The following is a 20,881-nucleotide window of genomic DNA, read 5'->3' as shown; positions in this document are numbered from 1 at the left end:
TTTGTCTTGTTTATGGTTTCCTTTCCAGTGCAAAAGCTTTTAAGTTTCATTAGGTCCCATTTTTATTTTTGTTTTTATTTCCATTTCTCTAGGAGGTGGGTCACAAAGGATCTTGCTGTGATTTATGTCATAGAGTGTTCTGCCTATGTTTTCCCCTAAGAATTTTATAGTGTCTGGCCTTACATTTATGTCTTTAATCCATTTTGAGTTTATTTTTGTGTATGGTGTTAGGGAGTGTTGTAATTTCCTTCTTTTACATGTAGCTGTCCAGTTTTCCCAGTACCATTTATGGAAGAGGCTGTATTTTCTCCATTGTATATTCTTGCCTCCATTATCAAGCATAAGGTGACCATATGTGCGCGGGTTATCTCTGGGTTTTCTATCTTGTTCCATTCATCTATATTTCTTTTATTGTGCCAGTACCATAGTGTCTTGATTACTGTAGCTTTGTAGTATAGTCAGAAGTCCAGGAGCCTGATTCCTCCAGCTCCGTTTTTCCTACTCAAGACTGTTTTGGCTATTTGGGATCTTTTGTGTTTCCATACAAATTGTGAAAGTTTTTGTTCTAGTTCTGTGAAAAATGCCATTGGTAGTTTGAAAGGGATTGCATTGAATCTGTAGATTGCTTTGGGTAGTACAGTCATTTTAACAATGTTGATTCTTCCAATCCAAGAACATGGTATATATGTCTCCATCTGTTTGAATCATTAATTTCTTTCATCAGTGTCTTAGAGTTTTCTACATACAGGTCTTTTGTCTCCTTAGGTAGGTTTAATCCTAGGTATTTTGTTCTTTTTGTTGCAATGGTAAATGGGAGTGTTTCCTTAATAACTCTTTCAGATTATTCATCATTAGTATATAGGAATGCTAGAGATTTCTGTGCATTAATTTTGTTTCCTGCTACTTTACCAAATTCATTGATTAGCTCTAGTAGTTTTCTGGTGGCATCTTTAGGATTCTCTATGTATAGTATCATGTCATCTGCAAACAGTGACAGCTTTACTTCTTCTTTTCTGATTTGGACTCCTTTTATTTCTTTCTCTTCTGATTGCTGTGGCTAAAAATTCCAAAACTATGTGGAATAATAGTGGGGAGAATGGGCGGGCACAACCTTGTCTTGTTCCCGATCTTAGTGGAAATGGTTTCAGTTTTTCACCATTGAGAACAATGGTGGCTGTGGGTTTGTCATATACGCCCTTTATTATGTTGAGGTAAGTTCACTCTATGCCTACTTTCTGGAAAGTTTTTAAAAATGGGTGTTGACTTTTGTCAAAAGCTTTTTCTTTATCTATTGAGGTTATTATATGATTTTTATCCTTCAATTTGTTAATATGGTGTATCACATTGATTGATTTGCGTATATTGAAGAATCCTTGCATTCCTGGGATAAATCCCACTTGATCATGGTGTATGATCCTTTTAATGTGCTGTTGGATTCTGTTTGCTAGTATTTTGTTGAGGATTTTTGCATCTGTGTTCATCAGTGATATTGGATGTAGTTTTTTTTGGTATCTTTGTCTGGTTTTGGTATCAGGGTGATGGTGGCCTCGTAGAATCAGTTTGGCAGTGTTCCTCCCTCTGCTATATTTTGGAAGAGTTTGAGATGGATAGATGTTAGCTCTTCTCTAAATGTTTGATAGAATTCACCTGTGAAACCATCTGGTCGTGGGCTTTTGTTTGTTGGGAGATTTTTAATCACAGTCTCTGTTTCATCACTTGTGATTAATCTGTTTATATTTTCTATTTCTTCCTGGTTCAGTCTCAGAAGGTTGTGCTTTTCTAAGAATTTGTCCATTTCTTCCAGGTTGTCCATTTTATTAGCAGATAGTTGCTTGTAGTAATCTCTCATGATCCTTTGTGTTTCTGCAGTGTCAGTTGTTACTTCTCTTTTTTCATTTCTAATTCTACTGATTTGAGTTTTCTCCCATTTTTTCTTGATGAGTCTGTCTAATGGTTTATTAATTTTGTTGATCTTCTTAAAGAACCAGCTTTTAGTTTTATTGATCTTTGCTACTGTTTCCTTCATATCTTTTTCATTTATTTCTGATCTGATCTTTATGATTTCTTTCCTTCTGCTAACTTTGGGGTTTTTTTGGTTCTTTTTTCTCTAATTGCTTTAGGTGTAAGGTTAGGTTGTTTAATTGAGATGTTTCTTGTTTCTTGAGGTAGGACTGTATTGCTAAAAACTTCCCTCTCAGAACTACTTCTGCTGAATCCCATAGGTTTTGGGTCATTGTGTTTTCATTGTCATTTGTTTCTAGGTATTTTTTGATTTCCTCTTTAATTTCTTCAGTGGTCTCTTGGTTATTTATAGCGTATTGTTTAGCCTCCATGTGTTTATACTTTTTACAGTTTTTTTTCCTGTAATGTATATCTAGTCTCATAGCATTGTGTTCAGAAAAGATACTTGATATGATTTCAGTTTTCTTAAATTTACCAAGGCTTGATTTGTGGCCCAAGATATGATATATCCTGGAGAATGTTCTGTGGGTGCTTGAGAAGAAACTGTATTCTGCTGTTTTTGGATGGAATGTCCTATAAATATCAATTAAGTCCATCTTGTTTAATGTGTCATTTAAAGCTTGTGTTTCCTTATTTCTTTTCATTTTGATCTGTCCATTGGTGAGAGTGGGGTGTTAAAGTCCCCTACTATGATTGTGTTACTGTCGATTTCCCCTTTTATGGCTGTTAGCTTATGTTGGGTGCATAAATATTTACAACTGTTATATCTTCTTCTTGGATTGATCCCTTGATCATTATGTAGTGTCCTTCTTGGTCTATTGTAATAGTCTTTATTTTAAAGCCTATTTTGTCTGATCTGAGAATCGCTCCTCCAGCTTTCTTTTTATTTTGCATGGAATATCTTTTTCCATCCCCTCACTTTCAGTCTGTGTGTCCCTAGGTCTAAAGTGGGTCTCTTGTAGACAGCATATGTACGGGTCTTGTTTTTGTATCCATTCAGCCAGTCTATGAGTTTTTGTTGGAGCATTTAATCCATTTACATATAAGGTAGTTTTCAATATGTATGTTCCTATTACCATTTTCTTATCGTTTTGGGTTTGTTATTTTAGATTTTCTCCTTGTCTTGTGTTTCCTGCCTAGAGAAGTTCCTTTAGCATTTGTTGTAAAGCTGGTTTGGTGGTGCTGAATTCTCTTAGCTTTTCCTTGTCTGTAAAATTTTAATTTCTCTGTTCAATCTGAATGAGATCCTTGCTGGGTAATCTTGGTTGTAGGTTTTTCCCTTTCATCACTTAAATATGTTCTGCCACTCCCTTCTGGCTTGCAGAGTTTCTGCTGAAAGATCAGCTGTTAACCTTATGGGGAGTCCCTTGTATGTTATTTGTTCCTTTTACCTTGCTGCTTTTAATATTTTTTCTTTGTGTTTAATTTTTGATAGTTTGATTAATATGTGTCTTGGCGTGTTTCTCCTTGGATTTACCCTATATGGGACTCTCTGCACTTCCTTGACTTGATTGACTATTTGCTTTCCTATATTAGGGAAGTTTTCATCTATAATATCTTCAAATATTTTCTAAGTCCCTTTCTTTTTCTCTTCTTCTTCTGGGACCCCTGTAGTTCGAATGTTGTTGTGTTTAATGTTGTCCCAGAGGTCTCTGAGACTGTCTTCAATTCTTTTCATTCTTTTTTCTTTATTCTGCTCTGCGGTAGTTATTTCTACTATTTTATCCTCCAGGTCACTCATCTGTTCTTCTGCTACAGTTAGTCTGCTATTGATTCTTTGTGGAGAATATTTTATTTCATTTATTGTGTTTTTCATCATTGTTTGGTCTTTAGTTCATCTAGGTCCTCGTTAAACATTTCTTGTATTTTCTCCATTCTATTTCCAAGATTTTGGATCATCTTTACTATCATTACTCTGAATTCTTTTTCAGGTAGACTGCCTATTACCCCTGTATTTGTTTGGTCTGGTGGGTTTTTACTTTGCTCCTTCATCTGCTGCGTATTTCTCTGTCTTCTCATTTTGCTTAACTTACTGTGTTTGGAGTCTCCTTTTCACAGCCTGCAGGTTCATAGTTCCCATTGTTTTTGGTGTCTGCCCCCAGTGGGTAAGATTGGTTCAGTGGCTTATGTAGGCTTCCTGGTGGAGGGGACTGGTGCCTGTGTTCTGGTGGGTTAGGCTGGATCTTGTCTTTCTGGTGGGTAGGACCGCGTGTGATGGTGTGTTTTGGGGTGTCTGTGAACTTACTATGATTTTAGACAGCCTCTCTGCTAATGGGTGGGGTTGTGTTCCTGTCTTGCTAGTTGTTTTGCATGGGGTGTCCAGCACTGGAGCTTGCTGGTCAGTGAATGGAGCTGGTCTAAGCATTGAGCGGGTCTAAGCATTGAGATGGAGATCTCTGGGAGAGCTCTCACCAATTGATATTTTGTGGGGCCAGGACGTCTCTGGTAGACCAATGTCCTGAACTTGGCTCTCCCACCTCTGAGGCTCAGGCCTGACACCAGGCCGGAGCACCAAGACCCTGTCAGCCACATGGCTCAGAAGAAAAGGGAGGAGAAAAAAGAAAGAAAGAAAAAATATAAAATAAAATAAAATGAAGTTATTAAAATAAAATATAAAATAATATTATTAAAATTTTTAAAAAAAGAGAGCAAGCAACCATACCAATAAACAAATCCACCAATGATAACAAGCGCTAAAAACTATACTAAGATAAACATAAAGATCAAAAACTAGTCTTTAGCATACAGCACACCCCAAGTCTACATTTGCTCCCAAAGTCCACAGCCTCGATTTTGGGAATCCTAACCACAAGGCCACCAGGGAACTCCCTGTTTTAATTTTATACCCTAATTTTTTATCAAAAATATGTATAAAATAGTCATGTAAATACTTTTCTCCACTAGCTGCAAAAATGTAGCTCAAGATTGATAGTAAGTAACACCTAGTTAATATATACTATTTGCCTTCAGTATTCTATATATTTATATATATTCATTCACTGAATTCTCTTACAGATGAGGAAACTGAATCACATAGAGGTTATGAATCTTGCAGAAAAATCACACAGCTAGTAAGGGGTAAGCAGAAATTCGAACTAAAGTGGTCTTGCTCCAGTGTTTATGGCCTTAACCACAATACAGTATTAATATTCCCGTTTGGGGCTTCCCAGGTGGCGCAGTGGTTGAGAGTCTGCCTGCTGATGCAGGGAACATGGGTTCGTGCCCCGGTCCGGGAAGATCCCACATGTCGCGGAGCGGCTGGGCCCGTGAGCCATGGCCGCTGAGCCTGCACGGCCGGAGCCTGTGCTCCGCAACGGGAGAGGCCACAGCAGTGAGAGGCCCACGTACCACACACACACACAAAAAAAAACCAATATTCCCGTTTGATTTTCCCAATTTCTATTTTATAATTTATCAATAGGAGCATGTTATTTTTCTGAAGGCTTGTTATGTTTACTGTTTTCTGATGATATGAATTATATTTCTGATTATATCTCTTGTTTTACCACACCTGTCAGAAAGCTTGGAGTACGTACAAAATGAAACTCAGTCACAGCAAGTCTGTGGGCTTTTAAGGTTGTTAAATTGTGATTTTTCCCTTGATTTTTCTGTTTCTATCATTATCCTCCTCCTCTTCCTCATTATCACCACCATAATTTTCATAATTTTTGCTATTCATTTACTGTAATCTTCTTACAGACTTATTCAAAATCTTGGTGAAATTAGGCCAAAAAGAGACAATAAGTAATTTACTGATCATCCCAAGGGTGTTTCCTAAAATGTCTTCTGAATCATCAAGGAAATGTTATAATTCATATATTGTAGTGTCAGAATATTTCATTATACACTACAGAAAATTTTAATTCATTCCTTGAAAATGGCAATCCTTATGTGATATTTATGCTATTGGTTTGCCAAGAACACTAAGTTGGTCTGAATACTCAAATCTACACTACTATAAACAATTAAACTGGTTAATTCAATCATCATTCTTGACAGTTACACACATTGTGCTTTATTTATTTACAACAAATACTTAAACTATTTAAAAATATTTAATAAAGAATCAAGATTTTTTAAAAGGATTAAAAAAAAAAGAATCAAGATTAAACAAAGCTGATGTTCCCTAGAATGCTCCTCTATGGGCAGAGTGGTTATTTACATTTACATTCTGAATGATCAGTGCTAGGGCTATACTGCTTAATAGATATTTTCAATATCATCCCTGGATATAAGCTCCACAAAGCTTACCTGTTGTCACACCATGAACCACTCCTTCTTTAGTTTTGGATCCTATAAAAACAAACAAATTGAAACCGTAAGTCTCAAAGTCGCCTTTACTGCTAATGAGCCACTTTGAAATACATCTAATGGAAAAACAGTATCTCAGTCTTCAGAAGCCCATGTGTTAAGATATCCTCAGGGGGGGAAAAAAGTCTAAAACAAAGAAATCCAGCAATCACTACAGCAAATAGAAGAAAGCAAAGCTAACAGGATACTTTCCAATTATGATTTTAGCACAGAGTGATGACTTTTCAACCCCTTGTGTCCCACTTCCCACATCAACTTACAGAGGGGAAAAAAATGTTGAGATAATACTGGGGCTGGGTGGGTAGGTGATTTTGCATTCAGAATTGCAGAAGTTCTACCAAAGTACAATACAGAAGAGATTAGGTAACCCATGAAACATAAACAGATGGGGGAGCGAGAGAAAGAATTCACATTTGTTGAACACCTATTATGTAAAAGGTATTTTACATCTCATCTCATTTAAACTTTGTAATACCCATTTCATATCATGCCCATTTTATTCCATATGAAGCAATTACAAATTAAAGTTAAATGATTTGCCTAAAGTCACACAGGTAATAACTGGCTACAACCACATTCAAATTAAGGGCTCTATGACCCTAAGCCCATATTTTCTACGAAGCCAGGCAAACCTTTAGAAGGAATGCAGTACTTTATCATTCAAGTATGATTAATGCCAGCTTCAAGAAGTGGCAAGAGAGGAATTTCCCCCAATTCTTGACCATTACTAAGCTTTTACACAAGTCATTTATTAATATGTGTCATTAAAACTAAGTTTGTGAACAATTTTATTCATAAGCCCTTTAATGTTGGATTTTTTAGTGTAATTGATACCAGCTTTTTCATAAAATGTTTTTGAATAACAACAAAATGAAGATTCATTTGAAAACTACCCTATAAGTCAAATAAAGTAGTTCTCACTGAGTATACTAGAAATAACTGTAAACACATTTTACAAGAGGAAAAAAGTGTAAGAGAGCCTCAGTTCCTTATCAAATAAAAATCCTTACCAACAAAATTAATATATAAGATTAATTAAATAATCTCTAAGAAGCTGGTTCTTGAACTGGAGAGTGCAGCAGAATCAGTTAAGTGGAAGCAAGGTTAAAAAATGTTGACTATTGAGTCAGGGTTTCAATATTCACTAAATATCCGGTACAGATATTTGCATTTTTAACAATCCTCACGATCTACTGCAGGTAATACATGGATCAAATCTGAGAAACACTGGTCTGAGGCAGTTTCTAGTTCCAAACTTATTTAGAAGTGCATATCAATGATATAAATAATATGATGACCAATAAGGTGATTTAAATAAATATACATGATCATATTGAAATTTTTCTTTGAATTTTTTAATAAAAATATATAAATAAGGCATTAAGTATCACTTGCATGCATTATATTTAAACTTACACTGTACAAAACAGTCCAGCTGAGTTTCTACATTTAATAAAGCAATTTAAGTATCTTTAAGAACTTCCAATTTGAACGTATTTAAGGACCTCTAATAAATATAGAGCATAAAATGAAATACAGCCTTGTAGTTAAGAAAGTGAGCTCTGGATTCTGATTTTCTAGATTTAAATCTTCACTTCACTACATAATAAACAAATACACATCACACAATCAACATGAAGATCAAAGCAAATAATACATGCACAGGTCTTAAAACAGTGTTTAGTACATAGTACTTAGTAAGTGATAATTGTTATTATTTTTCTTATATAATATTTGTAAAGAGATTTTCAGTTTAAAACACAGGACAAATCACCATATCATAAACTCATATAAATGAAATTGTGCAGTTGTTAAATACGTTAAAGGTTACAGGATAGTATTTTACATATATGCAATATGAAGTGTGTGTGTGTGTGTGTGTGTGTGTGTGTATGTTTCAGGCAATGATCACTTTGCATAGTATTGTGGAATCATAAAATGACTGCACACAAGCTGAGGTGAAGCTATAGAAAGTGATCTTAATAATCAATGAGGAAAATTCTGATTCATCAGTGATAAAAATGACTGTTGTTCCATGACCTTTAAAATTTTCTGTCAAAACATTAAAAATTCCTCTAGTCATTTTAAAATGTACAGGGAAATTAAAAACTAAGTAAAGTAATATTTATTTTGTGTACTGTAATTTAAAACATTGACAAGTGTTTTATTTCTTTGTAAAAAACTTATGAGTGGTTTAAACAGTGCTTGTCTTCTCCCCATTGTATAACTTTCAATATTAAGCTGAGCATCTTTTCTAGGTCTTAGAAAGTTTTAATACTCCTTCATAAGTTTGGGTCAGTTTCCAAAACCTTAGCTTTTGTATTTTTAATGTCATGATACATCTCTGATGGTTTCTTTCATGTGAGGTGTTTATATGGCACCACTTGCTCTGGGACAGCTTCAGCCTACTCATCACAAACACATTTTCCATTTATGTTGATACCTTCACCTTCGAGAAGTTCCTCTGGCTGCATATCAAGAGTCTCCTGAATGGCAGCAGTATCCACATTCTCACAGTCAGCTATTCCTTCTATAAATACATTTATGTCTGATTCAAATTTTACTTTCAGCATTTTTCACTTCATTTCTTTGCTGACATTCACTTCTTTGGTCAATTTCCTCTTTCAATTATGCATCTTTGTAAAATATCCTCTGTGTTTATCATTGGGAGGCAAGGAGGTAACTTAACTATGGGCTTTGCTGTCTGTACAAACTGAATAACAGATCATAGAGCCACTGCCTGTTACAACGGACTGATCACAAATAAACTTTGAAAGAAGTCATGTGATTTGGCCATGGATCATAAATAATGAGTTTCTGTTACTTATGTAGTGATTGTGGGCTAAAGAGCTAGGAGCAAAGTTTATACTTTATGTAATAACTCACAGTTTATGTATTGCGGTGATAGAAATTTGAACTGTACTGTTAGGGACTGGTTTTATTTAACTGACTGTGGTAACTGAAGTTCATGTATACTGGAACTATGCAATTGTATTTAAGAGAACAGTTCTTATCACTACCCACCTGCCACTCCTTGAACCCCTTATTTCAAAAAATGACTAGTAAAAAAATTTTTAACAGTTGGCCTGTGGTCTTTCCTCTCTACCTCAGTTATAACTGATAATTTGATCTTTGGCTAAATCATGGAATGTATCCTGAATTAAGATACGTGAAAGTCTTGAGGAGGTTGCTTAAACCAATGAACTTTTTTTGCTGTCATAATTGTTCATTAGTGTATGTTATTGATGATTAACCTTTAATTGATGAATAATCTGTAATTGAAAAGATATAGCTACAAAATAGGTGCCAAGTGGCTATGTGACTAGTAACATAGATGGATAGAGAGATAGAGAGAGAGAGAGAGATAGGTAGGTAGAGTTCATAATAGATATAGCTGAAGGGACACTAGATCTGATGGCTTCCCTGAGCTGAGGTGGCCCACACCCATTCCCCTCTTGTCTCTCAGGACTTCACAAAGCTACAGAGTGGAGGAGGTCAGAAGTCATGCCTAATCTTTGTGAGGACTCAGTTATGCTATTGTGCAGTTATGCTATCTGAATACGGTGGAGGTGAAGCACATTGTGACTTGGGGGTTTGATATCAATCCACAGTCTTGACAACTGCTACTTACTGAGCAGAGTGTCACTGGAAGGGTTTTGAAGATTTGCCTTGCCTTTACTGTTGCAATACTTGACATTACATAAAAAGAACTACTTTTTTTTTTGCTTTTGAATTTGACTCTCAATTTATAATTTCTAAGCTATTTGATTGAGAAATTTTTTGTCCGTTAAGTTGAAGTAGGTTGATCGAAAATTTATGTACCAAGATATCACAAAAGGAGAAAAAAAATCACAAAAATAACACTGATTCTTTTGTTTGTTTGTTTTTTTGCAGTACGCGGGCCTCTCACTATTGTGGCCTCTCCCGTTGCGGAGCACAGGCTCCGGACGCGCAGGCTCAGCGGCCATGGCTCACGGGCCCAGCCGCTCCGCGGCACGTGGGATCTTCCCGGACTGGGGCACGAACCCGTGTCCCCTGCATCGGCAGGCGGACTCTCAACCACTGCACCACCAGGGAAGCCCCAACACTGATTCTTATGGTGATTCTTCAATTAGTTAAAAGATAGTTGTCAAAAGCATAATAGTGTAAAGGAATGAGGTTACTTTTCTCATGAGGCTTAGGAAAAACGTGTGCCAAACTTCTTCAGCCATAAGTGAAATTAGAAAAATTTCCTTAGGCATTTCTAATCTTTCAAGCTAGTTATTGATAATAGTTCTTGTAATGAAGGATGAAATGATAGAAAGAAAATATATTGACAAAGTAACTATTCTGTTAGAGAGTTTATTTGACAGTAATAACCATAGCTCCTACATATAAAAGTGTGTTTTACAAAAACTCTCAATGAAATATTAACAAATCAAACCCAACAATGTATAAAAAGAATTATATACCACAGTCAAATGGGATGTATCATAGGTATGAAAGGCTGGTTCAGCGTTTGAAAGTCAATTAAGTAATTCATCACATCAGCAGGCTCAAAAAGACAAATGACATGATCACATTAATAGATGCAGAAAGCGCATTTGACAAAATCCAACGCTTATTTGTGATTAAAAAAACTCCAGTCAACTAGAAATAGTGGGGAACTTTCTCAACTTGATAAAGAATATCTACCAAAAAAGCTACAGCTAACATCATATTTCATGGTGAGACACTAGAAGTTTTCCTACTAAGACCAAGAACAAAGCAAGAATATCCCCTTTCACCACTTCTTTCAACATCGTATAGGAAGCCCTAGCTAATGCAATAAAACAAGGAAATATAAGGTATCAGACTGGGAAAGAAGAAATAAAACTGTCAAGAATCAACAAAAAAATCTCCTGGAGCTAATAAGTTAGTACAGAGAGGTTGCAGGATACAAGGTTAAAAAGTCAATCACCTTCCTATCTACCAGTAATGAACAAGGAGAATTTGAAATTAAAAACACAATACCATTTAACATTAGCACCAAAAAAAATACAATGGCAGCATATAAATTTAACAGAATATATACAAGATCTATATGAGAAAAACTACAAGGCTCTGATACCAAAATCAAAGAACCATATAAATGGAGAGCTAGCTATTCCATGTTCATGGATAAAAGATACAATATTATCAAGATGTCAGCTCTTCCCAACTTGATTTATAGTTCAATGTAATCTTAATCAAAATCCCAGCAAGTTATTTTGTGAATGTTGACAAACTGATTCTAAAGTTTGTGTGGAGAGGCAAAAGGCCAAAAATAGCCAAAATGGTAATGAAGAACAAAATTAGAGGACTGACACTAGCAAACTTCAAGACTTACTATAAAGCTACAGTAATCAAGGCAATGTGATATTGGTAAAAGAATAAAGAAATAGATCAAGGGAACAGAAAAGAGGGCCCAGAAATACACCTACATAAATATAATCAGTGGAGTTTTGACAAAGGAAAAAAGGCAATAAAATGGAGCAAAGACAGTCTTTTAAACAAACGGTGCTAGAACAACTGGACATCTACATGCAAAAAATAATTTTATACACCAACTTTACACCCTTCACAAACAAAAAACCCAGTATATATCATAGCCTTAAATGTAAAATGTGAAACTATAAAACTCCTAGAAGATCACATAGGAAAAAATCTACATAACCTTCAGTATGGCAATGACATTTTAGCTGTAACACCAAAGACACGCTTCATGAAATAAATCATTAATAAGCCGGAACTCATTTAAATTAAAAACTTCTGTGAAAGACAATGTCAAGAGAATGAGAAAACAATCTACAGACAGGAAAATATTCATGAAAGATATATCTGAAAAAGAACTGTTATCCAAAATAGACAAAGAACTCTTAAAAATCAACAAGAAAAAAAAAAAAAAGAAAAAAAAATCAACAAGAAAGCAAATAACCTGATTAAAAAATGGGCCAAAGATCTTAACAGACACCTCATCAAACAAGATGTGCAGATGGCAGAGAAGCATTTGAAAAGATGCTCCACATCCTATGTCATCAGGAAAATGCAGATTAAAATAACAATGAGATGCCACTACACACGTATTAGCATGGCCAAAATGCAGAACACTGACAACATCAAATATTGCTCTACTTAGAGCAACAGGAACTGTCATTAATTGCTGGTGGGAATGCAAAATGGTGCAGCCCCTGCAGAAGACAGTTTGATGGTTCCTTTAAAAACTAAACATATTTTTACCATATGACCCAGAAACTGTGCTCCTTGGTATTTACCCAAAGGAGCTGAAAACTTATGTCCACACAAAAACCTGCACAGCAGATTTATTCATAATAGCCAAAACTTGGAAGCAACCAGGTGTAGCCATTAAAAGACATGGAAGAACTTTAAATGCATACTATTAAGTGAAAGAAGCCAATCTGAACAAACTACATATGATTCCAATGATATGACATTTTGGAAAAGGTAAAACTATGGAAAGAAAAAGATCAGTGGTTGCCTGGGGCTGGGGGACACTGAAAATATTCTATAAGATATTATAATGATGAATACATATCATGATACATTTGTCCAAACTCACAGAATATATTATACCAAGAGCAAACCCGAATGGAAACTATGGACTTTGGATGATTATGATGTGTCAGTGTAGGTCCATCAGCTGTAACAAATGTACCATCTAGTGAAGGATGTTGGTAATGGGAGGGGCTATGAATGTATGGGGGGAGGGGTACATGGGAAACCTCTGTACCTTCTTCTCAATTTCTCTGTTAACTTAAAAACTGCTATAAAAAATAAAGTCTTTAATTTTTTAAAAGTATGTTATTATCATTCATATGTTCTGCTTTATTATGACATTCTCACAAAAACTCTGCAAGGTAGTTGCATTTATCCAAATCATATTTTTACAAATGAGGAAAGTGATGCTCAGATATGTTAAGTTACTTCCCCAGTATCCTAGAGGTAATAAGTGGTGTAGCCTGGAGTGGAATTTAAGTTTGACGCCAAATCTATGTTTTTTTCTCCTTTATCAGGAGTCAGCAAACTACAGCCTATGAGCCAAATAAGCTCTCCAGCTGTTTTAGTAAGTAACGTTTTATTGGAACATAGCCACCCTAATTATTGTCTGTGGCTGCTTTCACACTGTAAGAGCAAAGTTGAGCAGATGAAACATATATCATAGCCTAAAATATTCACTATCTACCCCTTTACAGGAAAAGCCTGCCAACACCTGAACTATATTACTATGTCTTCACATGGTCACTCTTCATCCTGAATCCTGTATTTGTATTCAACTTTTAATTGACTTTAAAACATAACTGATGAATAGTTTATAGAATGCACCATGTTTTAAATACCAAAATAAACACTGAAGATGATGTTTAAAAAACACGTGTCACATAAACAAATTAAAACTTCATCTAATAATCTCAGGACAAATAACAGAATTAACCTCTAAAAAGTAAAATAATTTTATTTGCCCAAACTCATAGTTGACAATGAAAACAAATACAACGCTTTCCAGATGATAATCCTACTTATTACCTGGAAAACTGCAATATATTAATTTAATATTCAGTATTTTCTGGGCTCCTTACAAACTAATAAAGTGGATATTATTATACTAAAAAAATCTTTAAAGTTAGTAAGTTATAAAGTAACTGAAATCAAAGAATAGTTGCAAGCATGCACTTGCACAACTTGGAAAACTGAGGACAAATGTGAAGATATTGATTATCTGCACGTCACTGATTCGGTATCGCAAATTCCCTCTGAAAAGATGTAATCCGCACTTCACAAAAAAACTTGAAGTTAACTCATCAATTTTTTCCCTCTTGTAACATCTTTTAATCCAATGAAAATGTTTTAAAGTAAAGAGATTTGTGGTAAGATTAAGCCAACACAAAAAGAGTCTATGAACAGTGAGAAAAAAATAGGAGAAGGATTCATAAAAATCATTCCAAGTATAACTTTTCTCCAGCCCATTGATGTTGGAGAGACGCTGTAGCTTTCTTTGACCCCACAGACACAGGCAGAGTATTCTAAATGCGCGCATCCTCCACTTCATTGCTCATCCTTCGGCTACTGTTGCTACAACTGCCACCAGAGAATGTGGAAGAGCTCAAAGGAGAAAGAGGAGAGGCAGGATGGGCAGTGGGTAAGTGTATGTGTGTGTGTGCGCATGTGTCTATCCCTATGCAAGAGTGTGTGCCTGCATTTATTGTGTGTATCACTTGATACACAAATGAAATATATAAATGTCTCGGAGATATCAGCAGCCTTTAAGCATTTTCTTGAGCTTAGTCCTCGGCTTACCAAGTGGTAGCAACTCCACCAAAGACTTTTTTGTCCTTTCCTTTCCAGGGCCACAGAAGGTCTGTCTTTACATATCTCAAGGTCATATCAAAGTCTTATTTTTAAATTAGAATACACTGAAATTAGCATATATTATACATGATGATAAAAGAAATCAAAAGCCCATGGATGAGTCTGATTCTTAAAATAGTCTCGATTATTTTTTAAGACTGAGTTTTAAAAACTGTCCTCGGAGCTATAGTTACTTATGCATAGAAACATTCATTTTAAAAAAGAAACCAAGTCCTAAGTATTACTGCAAAATTAAATGATCTGGAGAAAGAAAATAGCCCCACTTTTTACTATAGCCCAAACACACACACATTTACCTACCTACACATACCTCTGATTCAGTCCATCATTTTGACAAGTGAAGATGCAAAACTGAATCAAGCGGGAAACACCAGCATTTAAAACATCAGTCAGGGCTTCCCTGGTGGCGCAGTGGTTGAGAATCTGCCTCCTAATGCAGGGGACAGGGGTTCGAGCCCTGGTCTGGGAGAATCCCACATGCCGCGGAGCAACTGGGCCCGTGAGCCACAAGTACTGAGCCTGCGCATCTGGAGCCTGCGCTCCGCAACAAGAGGCGCCGCGATAGTGAGAGGCCCGCGCACCGCGATGAAGAGTGGCCCCCGCTCACCCCAACTAGAGAAAGCCCTCTCACAGAAACTAAGACCCAACACAGCAAAAATAAATTAATTAATTTTAAAAATAAATAAATAAAACATCAGTCATCGTAACGCATCAGTCATAAATAAATAACCAAGTGACACTTGGGTCTTACCTACCTACGTAGAGAACACCCTCTTTTGTCTTTTCCGCTGCTTCTGCTACACCCTGCTTGGTTTTTTCAGCAGCGGCCACGACTCCCTCCTTGGCCTTTGAAAGTCCTTTCATGAATACATCCATGGCTAATGAATTCCTTTACACCGCACTGGAGAACACAAAATACACTTTGAGAACTTTTGGGTAAAACAAAACGAAATTAGAACCACCCAAGGTAAAAACCACTGAAAGATCAGTAGACTCCCCAGAAGTGTGGGATTCTTTTAAGTGTACCTCCATTTCCACCATCGGACAAAGCAGCCTTTTTTTTTTTTTTTTTTTTTTTTTTTTTAGCTTTTGCATTAAAAATTTAGCATCTCCCATCCATCTTGGCTGGTAAAAGTCTAGCCGCCTAAACACGGATTAGGATGAATCATCTCAGCTGTTCTTACAGCCCTTCCGAAGTGGAATTACATGAAAAGATGGACCCCTCTTTTAACTTCCCAGGGTCCAAATGGTAACAGTATAACTTAGAAGTGCGTTTAGAAGACAGGTTACAGGAAAAGTAAAGGGAGCTGGGGGCACGGGGTCAGGGACACTCTTAAAATAAATCCCCGAAGGCGGCTAACAGGTCAAACGTCAGGAGGGCAAGGGAGGGAACTACTCACTCTGGGTGTGGCTGAACCTCAGCGCCCCCGCACTCGCCCTAATCCACCCCACCACGCACCCTGCCCTCGGCCATCTACCCTGCGCAAGCAGGCGCGCGTTCACACCCGCGGGCAGTCTCGGGATGCGCGCCAGCTCCCCGAGGGGGCGTTCTCCGCGCGCTGATCCCGCCAGCCACCCGGCGCCCGCACCTGTTAACCCCTTACCACCTGCTGGCTTGCCCTCTTTGCTCTTCCATTTAATGATTTGCCAAACACAGCTTGTTTACTTAACAAGAGAGAGCGGACTGCGGGATTTAAGGAAAGCGGAAAATAAAAGTTGAATACTCATACTCCACCGAGCATCCTGCCTTTCCCAAAGAAACAGCTTACCCCTGAGAAACCGGACCTCTCAGCCTTTGAGGACAAGACGCGGGGAGTACCGGAAGCAGAAGGAAAGCCAGGTGGATTTACTTTCCGCAAGCTCACCATTAGGTATAAGAGAACCCACCTCCGGGAGAGACTCGACTACGGCCGGTCCTCACTGCAGCACCAACCCCGCCTCCCGGGCGTTCGCAATGACTCTTCTCCCACCAGGTTTTCTCCATGATTTCCCAGGCTGCCCGTTTAGATCCACAGGTACTTACCTGATTCCCTCGACTCCTCAGAACTCGGATTCTTCCCCCACCCGCACTTTTAAAAAATGTAAAACAATTCCCAAATATTATTTAAGTGGGAGGAGAGAGGATGAAGAGCGCACAGGAAGGGTGGAGGTGGCACCAGAAGAGGGATGGTCCCCAGAGGAGGCGGCTGTCTGCATAACCGTGCGAGGAGAGGCTGGGGGCGTGGGACGCCAACCCGCGAACCCGGCGTCGAATTGCCACTCCCCGTCCCCCGCACGGGAGGATTCGAGAGAAGAAGACAGAAGGTCTCAAGGGAAGGCAGGGAAAAGAGCGCCAAGGACGCACAAGGCGGGGCTCGGTCCCCGGGTCAGCTCGAAGGCCGGCACACACCTCACCCCGCGTGGCCGCGCGCGCTCGCTCGCCCCCTCTCCTTCTCCTCCTCCCGGTCCTTCCGTCTCCTCCTCTTCCTCGTCCTTTTCTCCTCCGCTCACCGCCCCCGCAGCTGATTTGTCAGCTCCTCTCCCCGCCCCTCTCCCGGCGCTCGCCGCTTTCCCCGCCGCGCGCTCTTCACTCCTCTTCTCGGCTGGGGATGGGGGGTGGAGGAAGGCTGGCCCTCCAGCTCCGGCAGCCCGCCAGGTCCTGGGAGACTGGAAGGTGGGGGTGTTCTGGGGCTCACTTCAAGTCACGGGGGCTCTTGCGGAGATTCGGAGCGGTTAGGCTTGGACTGATGTCTCTCCCTCTTTCCCATCCCCCCCCTTCCCCGTCTCCGCCTTTTCCTCTGGTTCCTCACGGGGACCCCCATGTCAGAACCAGCCTGAGGAAGTGGAAGTCTGGGCGACCGACCACCAAAGATAGAGCCAGTCTCTCGGGGAGCCGCTGAAGGAGACAGGCAGCGTAGGAAGGGTGCTCCCATCGGCACTGCCAAGAGCACGTTTCCCTCGGATCGCTGAAATTTGATTAATGGTCGTAGGACACAACGTTAACGATGCTTTTGTTTAAAGAGCCTCCAGATGAACGTTTGCTCTTAACCTCTCATGAGCCCGAAATGGTCTCGCGGGTGGAGAGAAGACGAGTAAAGAAGAGTTACAGGTTGAAGAGGCAGGAGGAAGCTCGTCAAATCCTCTTCCCACCCCCACTCTCACCATTTTCTTTTCCACCAAACAGCGGCGGCCAGACGCTGATTTTCCCATCAGTGGAACAAGGAAGGAATAGTCTCCCCAGCCGTCGAAACCAAGCGGCTGTAAAGCTTTTCGTTCTCACAGTGGAATTTACTTTGCAGATTCAAGGGCCTGGCTGGAAGAGACAAATCCAGCGTGATTGAGTCTCCTGACCCAGCAGATGCAATTTCTTCCGCCCCTTCTGCAAAGGGAGATTCTACACACCACTCACCTTTCCGACTTCTGATTCCCGTTGTCCTCGGTGCTGACACGCTACCGCATCCCACACACAGACACACAGGCAGACACTCGCACGGGTTTCAAGACAATTTTTGCATTGCTTAATTGGAGGGAGCTGGAGGGAGAACAGGTGTTCTGGATCACACCGGAATGGAGACCCAAGCGCCTCCCCGTAACAGATCTGCCTCTGCTTTTTTTTTGCCTGGAACGGGAGGATGCTTTTAGAGCTGGAAGGGGAAAAGAAGTCTTTGCTGTATGTTTTCTTTGTTTGTGTTGTGTTTATTTTTTGTAGGAAAAAAAAAAAAGCTTTCTCTGATCCTTGCACTCACATTCTGAAATGGGAGTAAAAAGGAATTTAAATCTACAAAACAGCCATTTGAAACCAAAAGAGACAGGGAGCAAGTATATTTGTTGCTTAAACAACTCCTTGCATTATCGGTGGGCGCATTTGAAAAGTAACCTTTCCAAAACGCTTATATTTTGTTTCCTTGGGATCAGAGAAAGTAGGTTAAACTTGGGAGTTGGATTGCTTTCTGGCTTTGAGAGCTTGAACAAGTTATGTCCTTCTTCTTCTGTTCAGTTTTCTCTTGTGAAGGGAGATGAACCAAAATGATCCCTCTTTTTTCAACTTTTTATTATGGGAAATGTTCAAACATATACAAAAGCAGAGAGAATAAAGAACTCTCAGTGGAATATCACCCAACTTCCACTACTTTCCAATGCACGATTCATCTATATTCTCATCCACTCCTCATTTTTACCACTCCTCCCTTCCCCCATTTTTCCTTACTAAATCCCCAAAATTGCATATATCTTTTCATCTGTAAGCAATTAAGCATGCATCCATAAAATATAAGAACTATTTTTAAATAAACACAATAATGTTTCGATGGTCTTTTTTAAAATATAAGTAAAATTTACATGCAGTGGTATGTTCATCTCTTTATAGTGTTCCTTTAAATCAGTTTTGAAAAATATATGCATTAGTGTTATCCTCACCATTTTGAAGAAATAAAACATTTTCATCCCTCAGAAAGTTCCCTCCCACCCCTTTTAGTTGTACATATTCTAGAATTTCATAAAAATAAGACCATACATTATGAACATTTTTTTTTGTATGTCTCTGGCTCCTTTCACTCAGCCTAATACCTGTGAAGTTCATTCATGTTGTTGCACGAATCAAGTTTCTTTTTATTGCTTCCGGATGTTTCTTTTTATTACTGCCAATAATAAATGTTTTCCATTGTGACCCATCACAACTAGTTATTTAATATAAATATTTGATGAATATTTAATATTCAATGATATGACATATTTATAGGTTAACAGGGACCTCCTTGAGAAGTCAAAGGGGTGAGTAAAGTGACAGATATTTTAGGCCCTGTGCAGACCAATGAGAGAATTATTTTCAAGCGGTCGTTACATTTTTGTGCTTCTTACAGGTATGATTCCGCACCTTTATATGGTACATTATGCTTGGCAAAGGACTAATGTATGATCATTTAATCATAACAAGTGGGTAAGTTAAGTTTTATTATGTATCTTTTGTAGACAGGGAATCTGAAGCTCAAAGAATTTTGGTAAAATGCAGAAATTGCATAGCTCTTAAGTGGCAAAGCTGAGATAATCCAGCAGGAACTGTTCCAAAAGGCACAATCGTCTCCTGAACTGGCAGTAATCTCTGGAACCTTGCAGATTGGGCACGGCATAGGGTGGGAGGTAAAAAGTGGGACCCACTTCTGTTAGAAATAGCATTTGAATTTGGAGGTGACAATGGAAATCAAGGAGAACTTATGTTCTAAAACATTGCATTCATATTTGAAATGTTGCCATTTCTATATTGGTAATTATAGGGGATTCCATCACCCACAAAAAAGAAAAAATTATAAAATAATTTTTTGTCATTTAAAATTTTAAGTCTATATTTTACTCCTTTTTCTTACCTTTCAAAACTCTTCACATTAGCATTATTATTTTTTAACATCTTTCTTAGAGTATAATTGCTTTACAATGGTGTGTTAGTTTCTGCTTTAAAGCAAAGTGAATCAGTTATACATTTACATATGTCCCCGTATCTCTTCCCTCTTGCATACTCCTCTTTTCATCCCTTAAAGTGCCTTGGACAAGTAAGCATTCAATAAACTTTTAATTACTGGTGATATTAATAGTGACATTCCTTATATTCTACCTGGATTTTCTTAGCCCAGCAATCCTAAGGAGGCAGAACTACTCGAGGACAAAGAAGGGAACCGAAAGTTAATAGATTTTTTTTTCTTTTCATCATTAGGTGACAACATAGTCTTGAGAAAATTTGTAACTGTTTGAATATAACTTTAAAATTCAAACTACAAAAAAACCAAATTAGGGCTTCCCTGGTGGCGCAGTGGTTGAGAGTCCGCCTGCCGATGCGGGGGACGCGGGTTCGTGCCCCGGTGTGGGAGGGTCCCGCGTGCCGCGGAGCGGCTGGGCCCGTGGGCCATGGCCGCTGGGCCTGCGCGTCCGGAGCCTGTTGCTCCGCAGCGGGAGGGGCCGCGGCGGTGAGAGGCCCGCGTACCGCAAAAAAAAAAAAAAAAAAAAAAAAAAACCAAATTAACTCACTGAATGGCCTGTACCTCATAAGGAATATGGAAGGATAACCTATTGGGAGGCATTACTGATGTGCGTATTTTGTTAATGACTACACTCATGTTTGTTTTTCTCTTTGACAAATGAAATCTAAATATCTTGCTACTTTTTAATAGGATTGTTTTATCTGAGTTTAATAGAGTAATTTAGCTAAAGATTAACAGTCTATGAAATGCATGATTAACCTAGGCTCTCTTTACCT

General features: G+C 38.4%; 1 protein-coding gene and 1 long non-coding RNA gene across 3 annotated transcripts in view; one reads left to right on the top strand and one right to left on the bottom strand.

The window, feature by feature from the left end:
• Positions 1–17,168, bottom strand: part of SNCA (synuclein alpha) — a 133,088-nt gene extending 115,920 nt beyond the window's left edge. The window contains exons 1-3 of one of the 2 annotated variants that reach the window (XM_032633569.1): positions 17,048–17,168; positions 15,414–15,559; positions 6,214–6,255 (exon numbers count right to left, since the gene is read on the bottom strand). In XM_032633569.1, the coding sequence (XP_032489460.1) occupies positions 6,214–6,255; positions 15,414–15,534 (163 nt within the window). In that variant the 5' untranslated portion in view covers positions 15,535–15,559; positions 17,048–17,168. The other variant, XM_032633570.1, reaches the window with a different exon arrangement.
• Positions 17,169–17,242: 74 nt separating this feature from the next.
• LOC116754696 lies at positions 17,243–20,408 on the top strand. Its single transcript, XR_004350137.1, has 3 exons — positions 17,243–17,311; positions 19,497–19,573; positions 20,342–20,408. It is a non-coding gene; the product is annotated as an uncharacterized LOC116754696 (long non-coding RNA).
• The last annotated feature ends 473 nt before the right edge of the window (positions 20,409–20,881 follow it).

Source organism: Phocoena sinus, chromosome 5 (assembly GCF_008692025.1).
Source record: "Phocoena sinus isolate mPhoSin1 chromosome 5, mPhoSin1.pri, whole genome shotgun sequence".
NCBI lineage: Eukaryota > Metazoa > Chordata > Mammalia > Artiodactyla > Phocoenidae > Phocoena > Phocoena sinus.
The sequence above is the reverse complement of the archived record's forward strand: the minus strand, read 5'-3'. Positions and strand labels throughout refer to the sequence as shown.